Source organism: Lupinus angustifolius, chromosome LG06, assembly GCF_001865875.1.
Source record: "Lupinus angustifolius cultivar Tanjil chromosome LG06, LupAngTanjil_v1.0, whole genome shotgun sequence".
In the NCBI taxonomy this organism is placed as follows: domain Eukaryota; kingdom Viridiplantae; phylum Streptophyta; class Magnoliopsida; order Fabales; family Fabaceae; genus Lupinus; species Lupinus angustifolius.
Window position 1 is genome coordinate 31,899,565 of NC_032014.1, and position 8,903 is coordinate 31,908,467.

The following is an 8,903-nucleotide window of genomic DNA, read 5'->3' on the forward strand; positions in this document are numbered from 1 at the left end:
CTATTTAGTTATATATGTTTGCAAATCAATCATTAAAAAGTATTATTTTGTCAAATATATCAAATTATTCTTGTGGTAAGAGGAAGTAGGATATTTCATTTCTTTTAACTAGTTTCCCATATATATTTTCGTACTTGAGACAATTTTATTTAAACTAGGAACATCAATAAGTAGGTTGGGCTAACTTTTCAAATAGATATTTTTTCATCCATAAGACTTGAACTCGAAACTTTACTTAAAAAGAATCAATCATATATTACTTAAACAACACTCGTTCGTTAAATATAATTTGATTCCAGATTTGTGAATCACTTAAATAAGAATATAGTTAACAGTGTCATAGTATATGTGACTATTTGTGGTATTATTCCCACCAAACTAAAAACAAATTGTTGAAATATTTAAAAATAAGTTCGGCTAATAAAAGTTTAGGGGATCATGACCAAAATTGTGTCAACTTAAAGAGAGAGAAAATGTTATAATTATACTTGTATATAAGGAATGCATTTATATGAAGAAGATTACTGAATTCATTCATATAAAAATAAGTAATGGAATACCTTTTATAATAATAAATAAATGGGAGGGAAGTATTTTAAACTTATCATTGAAGTAAGTGAATCATCTCTAAATCCACCTAAACAAATAACCTGCTTTGAAAAATAAATTTCATTACTTAATTATTTAAATTGCACCATATGCAATTCAAGTTGGTTTCTCAACAAAAAATCAAAATGTGGAAGGTTACGAATAACAAAATATTGGTCTAATAGTATAAGGTTGTATTAAATCCCTAAGGTCGGAGGTTTAATTCATGTGACCGACATTTATTGGGAGGGACATCACAAACCCAAAAGAGATTAATTCTTTATTTAAGTGAAAAAATTATCTAACAAATATAGAAATTAGTTGTGCAAATAATAAGATAAAAACACGTGTGATTGATATTGAATTCACACGTGTTTGATTTCTTGGTGAAAATCTTAGAGTAAAGGTCAATTATATCTCGCACCAATAACAATATTTTTCTGTTGAAATTGTTGTAAGTAGCTTCCACGTTTGTAACGCACATTTAACATATTGTAATGCGGTTCCAAACACTCACGGTTTATGTTTATATTTTGGTACAAAATGTTCTAATGTTTGACAAATGACAACTATCTTGATGTCTACTATGATGTCTCCTTCCAAAGCCGAAGTTGTCAACCTTTTTTCTATTGGTAAAATTATTAACATGGCAAGTGCTAGAGGCCAAGTACCTCAGTGTAAGAGCGAAATTTTTACACTTACACATATAAATAAAAATGTTATTTTATTATATTTTAAGAATAAAAATATCAAATTATATTACATTTTTTCTCTTGTTTTAGATGTAATTATTTTTCCATTAATAGAAAGAATCCCAACTCATCAGTAACGTGAAGGTTGGATATCGAAGATGGGAAAAAAGTGAATCATGAGAAATGTCCAAGAAGGGTATTGCAGAAGCAATGCACCTTGGTCCTGTAAATTTCACCAAATGGCATTGACAATGCCACATATAATACTACTAGTAATAATTCTCTATTGCTTGTGATTTTTGGTCAAACACATTGAAGTTGTTATCACATTTTTTGTTATTAAAACGGAGAAAAACCTTTTTATATGTAAATAAATATTGGTCTTTCAACTATAATTTTGGATTCTTGGAGATAATTATGGATCAAAAATGTATTAGTATTATATCCACCCATTATTAAGCTGTACCCTCAATAGTCACATTTAATTAAATACATCATAAAGCTTGTTAAGTCAAATAATTATTTTAATTGGTATTCTAAAAAATCAATAAAACATTTATTCTTTTATCAATTATACTATTACCTTCACCATTATAGAAATAAAAAAAATTAATTATGAAATATAGTGAGGAGAGGAACTAACAAGGATATAATAGAAAAGTTAACAACAATTTTCTTAAAAAATTATTGATTTGTATTGCCAGAAACATCCAAAAAAACCCTACTAATTATTAATGCTGCAATGCATGTGAGACTTTGGGCTTTATATGATGAATAAGACTTTGGAATGGACCTACAGAAAAAGACCCAACATTACTCACATACCTAAAATGTGACCGTTTATAATATATATCAAGTAGTGGGATAAAGTGATGATAAACTCAACTTGGAGCTAGTGTTGTGTGAAAAGGAAGTGTCTTTGGACAGTTGAATTTTAAAGGTTGCAAAGACTTTATGTATATGGTTACCGTTATGATTGATCTAGCTTTTATTTTCTTTCAAAATTTCAAATTTCAAAACCTTAATTAACACAACACAACATAAGTACACAACACAACATAACACTTCACATTCTCTAAAGTCAAACATAAAACAAAACAAAACAGCAAAACTTTCTCTCTCTTACTTTCTCTGTCTCTCTCTGCATCATCTACTAGTAGCTGCTGTTTCCATTTGCCAGCATAGTAGAATTCTGCAAAAATTGAATCTTTTCTCAAATGGGTGCTTCAGGAAGGTGGTTTAAATCACTTCTCTCTCATAGAAAAACCTCAATGACTACTGATCAAGTAAGTAGTAGCCTCTACTTTACTTACTAAGTGCATGTTTGGTTTGATTCTTTTTGTTGTTGCTTATTTTGATTTTGGACCTTTTTTATAAAATTAAGTTTGTTTGGTGATAAGTTAAGTTCACAACAACTTATTGCCATGGACAGTCACAAAACCCGGAAAAAAAAAATTAATTCCGTACAAAACTAACAAAATTGAGTAAAATTTATTTTTTCAGTTTATAATCTCGGAGTTTATAATCAAAATCCAAAAACACAATCTATACCAAAACATGCTTACATGTTTCATTTTTACTACTTAGTGTTGTTAATTTTGGTGCTTTATTCAGGAGAAAGGTGGTGGTGATATTAGTAAGAATAGTAAGAAGTGGAAGCTATGGAGGACTTCTTCAGAAGGGTCTTCTTCAATGCCTATGAAGAAGGGTGGTGTTAATGGTGTATATGACAAGTCTTATGAATCTTCTTCCTATAATGCTGCTATGGCTGCAGTGGTAAGAGCTCCACCAAAGGATTTCATGATCATCAAGCAGGAATGGGCTGCAATTAGAATTCAAGCTGTGTTTCGATCATTCTTGGTAATAACTAACTCCCCCTCTTCTCTAATGCACAATAATGCATGCCATTTGTGATGAGAAATGGTTTTTTTCACAATGTTTTAGACAACATTTGATTTATGTGAGTTGAGATCATTATTGAGTTATGGCATGTTTTGAGGTAGAGTAGAGAAATGTATGCAAATGTGAGTTGTTGTCTCAAGTATTGTTCAAATATGTTATACAAATAATAGCACTGGTTTGTTTTATATGAGTTACTACTTTCTATTAACAATGTATGATTTGATAAATTTACATTTCAATTGCAAGTGCCTTAAGCAACAAATCCTTAACTAGGCCTCATAGTTGAATTTCCAAGTTCAATTTAGGATCTGGACCTCTTAATCTTATCATGGTCTAGTTTCCTATACAATTAGATTTTATTAAATCAAAAGTGTTGTGCAAGATTCATGAATAGATTGAAACTCCAAAGGTTGTGCTTTTATTCATGATTTGAAATCAGCTAACCATATCAAAATGAATCTCTAACTTTTTAGTCCTACACTCCTACTAAAGATAATTATGACATGTAAGCTTTTTTTCTTTCTTTTCTTTTTGTTTTGGGGAGGTAGTGAAGCACATAAGTTTGATTTTGATGGTTATTTAGCTACTTTACTATGGACATATAATTAAGAACTGACTCTGTTGTGCAAAATTTCGAATTTTTGAATAGTATGAATAATTGAATATCAGGGTTTATAACAGAAAGATTCGCCACTCTCTTGCTCGTTGTGAGAGGATTCGATTCGTTATCGATAGTACATTAACCGTGTCCTTCATGTGCTTGCATTTTTATGTGTTCATGCTTCTCCCTCTATTTTTATTAGTCTTACTTCTGTTATATTATACGCGTTTCAGGCTAGAAGAGCTTTGAGGGCCTTGAGGGCAGTGGTAAGGCTGCAAGCTATATTTCGAGGTCGGCTAGTAAGGAAGCAAGCAGCTGTTACTCTAAGGTGCATGCAGGCTCTTGTTCGAGTTCAGGCACATGTCAGGGCAAGTAATGTGCGGAAATCTCCAGAAGAGAAAGCGGCGCAGAAATTATTGGATGAACATCACAACCAATCTGATTATGTTACGGAGACTGAGGTGTCATATCAATGATATCATAAGTTCTTCTATAATTTGCTATAAGATTATGTAACATTCTTTAATGTATATAATGACATGCTACTAACATGGCATATTTTGCCGTTTTATTCTCAGCAAAGGTGGTGTGAAATTCCCGGAACTGTTGATGATGTTAAAGCAAAGCTAAGAATGAGGCAAGAAGGAGCCATCAAGAGGGATAGAGCTATGGCATACTCTCTCTCCAAACAGGTAACAAAATTAAGAAGATATATATATACAAGTTTGTTTCCTTAGTAAAAACACAAATTTGTCTCTATAAGAAAAATTGCATGCCTCAACTAGAAAAAATGCCAAATATAAGATTTAGTCCTTCATAGCTGAAGAATATATACCTGATTCCGAAAAATGTTATCTGCAGATAAAAGTAGTCCTCAATAGAAGCTAATTTGTCTCTAAAAATGACTAATTTGATGGTCGATTTTTCTTATTGATGAATTTGGATATTCACTCTTTATGTTCTTGGATTTACTTTTATTTTGCTTATAGCAATCAAGAATGTGTGCTAGTCCAAACTCAAGATCTTCGAAGGCAGTGACACCTCTCAAGCATCACAGCCTAGACAATAAGAGCTTAGGGTGTACCTTGTTAGAACGCTGGATGGCAACCAAGCCGTGGGAGAGTCCAATCTCGAGGAGAAGTGAAGATCTTGTTCCTACTTTTCAATCAAGAATGAATGGCATGACAAAGAGAATTTCAGTTAAATCTCTTAACCAATCGACTCCATCATCTTCGGCTATAAGCTCTGAATGCGTGTATGATGATAGCCCTGTATCAACTTCATGCACATCAGGATCACCACCATCTCTGCGATCTACCAATATGGTGGAAGCAACAGAACAAAAACATGCTCATAAGCTAAGCTACATGAATTTGACAGAATCAACTAAGGCTAAACTGAAAGGATGCAGGTCTTCTTCGCAGAATTCGAAGAGGCTCGCAATGGAGGATTGTATGTCTAATAGCTCAAAAACAACAACCTTTCCGAATGTCGATGCTAGAAGCAGTTCAGGCTCAGATCCTTCGGTTAATTTGTGGAAGGATCTTTCTGCAACACCTCTAAGGGCAAGTTATCAAAAACGATACGCTGGGAGATGAGTTTCCGTAACGAAAGGAGGCTTCGCATATGTCTACTTTTCATGAGTTCAACAGCTTGTTGCCTATTGTTACCTTGACACAGTGAGATGAACATGCATTTAAAGTCCACAGATAATAGCTAATTGAGGGTGTAGATAACATAGGTGGTTTTGTGTGAAGAATGAAATGCCACACTAGTACACTACTTTCATTTGTTTGGTGCTTCTCTTTTACTAAATTTTACATGATATCAAGGATGCATTGCTGTTTTGTGTGAAGAATGAAATGAAGGTTTGAATTAAATTGGCATGAAGTTGTGTTGCTCTTAGCAACTTGTGTTAAACATTAACCTTCAAGTTTTTGTATTGTTCAGTATCAGAAAATTGTGCTCATATACTCAATTATCCCTCTAATTTCACATCAAAATGTTGTGTGATTTTTGTCCAAATACTAAAGATTGGACTATGTTGATTTTAAGAATTTATATCCACTAAGAGACTAATATTACTCAGCAGTATAAATTATCCTTATAGCATGTTATCTGGCAGCTGCAGCACTAGCATGTCCAATATTTTTTTTGGGTTTCCCACATGTATCCTCGCACTGGAGGTAATCCATAAGTATGTGGGCTAACTCTCCCAGCAAGTATTTTTTTCATCCACAAGACTCGAACCCGAAACCTTGCTTAAGGGGAATCAAACATGTATCACTTGAACCAACGCCCGTTGGTCTAGCATGTCCAATATGATCCTGCACTAATATACATTAAAACTGTTGCTTTAGTTCAATCTAAGATAAATGTTGACCATAAAGAAATTATGTTCTCTGCCAACTTCTATGAAGCACAAATACTTCAATAACTTTCATGTATCCGTATTCGTTACGTATTCGATACCGATACTTCATCATTACGTACCAATATTGTGTCCTACATTTTTAAGAAAATATGTATCAACGTTTCATATACGTATTATATCATATACTCGTATCAGTATTAGTGCTTTATAACTTTTGTTGAATGATCCAGAATCTCTTTACTTGGACTGGTGCTTCTCTTGTAGTTACCATAATTTCAAACCCAATTATAGTTTGTTCCACTCCAAATGAAATTTAGCCCTTCAAAAGTCTCAAAGCTCTCAATTATTTTTAGTTCATTTTCTTTTTGAACATGTGTCTAATTGTAATGTGGTAGCTTAAGGGATAGTGTTAGTGTTGGTGATGGGCCATTGTCCTTGGCAAGGGGTCTAAGTAGGGTTAGAGATCAATCTAATGTAAGGTTAAGTTTAAGGAAATAAAGTTGTATTGACTAATAACTATAGTCTTTGTCCAATAGTAAGTGATTGTCCTACACATACTAGAGCATGTCACATATTTGATTTCTAAATATGGCAATAGCCAACATACTATACTTAATGAAATAAACATAGGATATAATAATATATTTAGTGTATCTAAGGTTATTTCAAACTATCTTGATTAATCTTAGAATATATTGTGAAATCAATTAATTGATGAAGCAATGTTAAAGTTACTTCTTGATACAATTAGACATAAATAGTAGCTATTGTTGTGTCATTTCAATTATATCAATATCAGCACGTTATATAATTTGATTTAATATCATTATTATTTCTCTGTTCCTTATTCTTTACTGTTAACTTGATTCTATGCTTAAGCAACAAAAATAATTTAATAGGAAAAATCAAGTGGTCCAAATTTAATAATGTGTAATAATGCAATATCTAGTAAGGTTTGGTCATTCATGCTTTTGGTGAAAGGACCACTGTTATCACCATCAATGAAAGTATCATTGTATCAGTGAACTGATTAATATCAATCAAATAAGATCGGAGAGAAAAAAAGAGAAAAAATATATGCACTGACAATGATTAATATCTTATATACAGTAAATAATATACTGATTTTGTATTAATCTTTATACTAAGAATATATAGATATTAGTTTAACAAATAAATAATATTGAAACACATGTGTTCACAGGTCCATTTTAGAACCATAGGCATATACTACTAAGGCCCTTAGAAAGTATCTCAAAAATCCAATCCATTAAAGTTGAGTTCTCTATACTACATGGCCTATGTTCCCCACATGAAATTTATCACCTAACAAATGCTAGAAACCAGAAATGCCACTTAAAGTTGTAAAATATTTTGAGTGTTATTTTATAGGATTATGAAGTGAAGGTAGTAAAAATAATTTGGGGTGATTTTTTCAATTTGGAGTAAGTATGTAACTTATTTTCATGCTGATTTGCCATAAATAGAAAGAAGAAGAAATGTGGCATTATTGGGGGCTATTTTCATTGATATCCCTTTTTTGTGTCTTGTTTTATTGCTTTATAAAGAATATATCTTCTATCTTCATTTTTCCTTTTTTTTCCCATTATGGTCCCTTGTTATATGATGCCAATTATTGATTGAGTGGTTCAATTTTCATTTTGTGTAAATGATTGTTGTGTGAGCAAAGCAAGTATTAATTTCTCATGTTTCCATCAGCATTTTGAATTTAACCTCTATAATCAACTACACCTATTCAACTATCTAAGGAGCTAGTGTACAATGAAAGGAAAATAATTGTTGCATTTTGTGTGGCAAAATCTTATGCTACACTTTTTGATTATCAATTGTTTACATAATCACTAATTAATAATGATAAATGATGTTTGTGACCAATCAAAGATGGTATGTTGCAATATATAGTTTGATAGTGAAAGTCTTCCCTTGATGCATTGTAATTAACCTCCAAGCTTATAAGAAATAATAATGTATATGTTGAGATTTGTTATTATTGTCTTAAATGATAAAGAAAAACAAGATTCACTTATGGTTTTTATATCAATGTATTATTGGTTTAAAAAAATTTGTATAATAAGTAGGTTATTTATCATTCATATACATTACATTTTTAAGACTTAATGATGAGTAACATATGAACTATAGATGATGCACACCAACACTGTAACAAACTCTTACGATATTAGTGTGTGATTGTCCCTCCTAACAAATGTCATTCCCAGAAATTGAACCTTTGACCTTTTAATCATCCTATGAATTACTGAATTTAGTGGAATCTTACGCCACTAGACCAATATCTTGTTGGTTTTTAGGATATACACTTTAAAAATAATAGTTTTGTCATCTAAAGTATCAAACCAATATCTCATGGTTTTATTTACCATGGAACATATGTGATTTGAAGATAAGTTTAGATGAACCAGATGCTATCTTTTTTTATTTACAAATTTCTTGTATCTCAAGGTACAAATCATCTTGATTTCTTTCCCTGAGGAAAATTCTTCACCCTTTTCAAGAGAGGAAATATAAAGAAAAAAGAGAGAGGAGAAAACTAGCTTTTGACTAAAAATGACCCAACCAAAACCAATGAGAATCATGAGAGGACAAAGAGTTACATAGCATTCCTCAGTGTACTTGTCTTGATATCTGAGTAAGTTGGGAAAAAACAAAAGACTCTAACAACAAGAGTCCTTTGATGGCTCAACAAATAAAGCAAAAGAAGCCAATA

General features: G+C 31.7%; 1 protein-coding gene across 3 annotated transcripts; it reads left to right on the forward strand.

Annotated features, from left to right (window-relative positions):
- Positions 161-5,688, forward strand: LOC109351266 (protein IQ-DOMAIN 1-like). Of its 3 annotated transcripts, none has more exons than XM_019592685.1 (5): positions 161-170; positions 2,895-3,140; positions 4,017-4,244; positions 4,362-4,475; positions 4,773-5,688. In XM_019592685.1, exons 2-5 carry the CDS (start codon positions 2,973-2,975, stop codon positions 5,379-5,381), a joined length of 1,119 nt encoding a protein of 372 aa, XP_019448230.1. In that variant the 5' UTR covers positions 161-170; positions 2,895-2,972; the 3' UTR covers positions 5,382-5,688. The 3 variants fall into 3 exon arrangements, with proteins under 3 accessions (XP_019448230.1, XP_019448228.1, XP_019448229.1); XM_019592683.1 differs by lacking the exon at positions 161-170 and adding an exon at positions 2,339-2,566; XM_019592684.1 differs by lacking the exon at positions 161-170 and adding an exon at positions 2,339-2,566 and having other exon boundaries at positions 4,122-4,244.

What these genes read in the sequence shown, in the direction of transcription:
- LOC109351266 (XM_019592683.1), top strand. Translation starts at nt 2,498, where the DNA reads ATGGGTGCTTCAGGAAGGTGGTTTAAATCACTTCTCTCTCATAGAAAA. An exon ending in CTGTGTTTCGATCATTCTTG is followed by an intron (nt 3,141 to 4,016) that starts GTAATAACTAAC and finishes TACGCGTTTCAG; the next exon opens with GCTAGAAGAGCTTTGAGGGC. An exon ending in CATACTCTCTCTCCAAACAG is followed by an intron (nt 4,476 to 4,772) that starts GTAACAAAATTA and finishes TTTTGCTTATAG; the next exon opens with CAATCAAGAATGTGTGCTAG.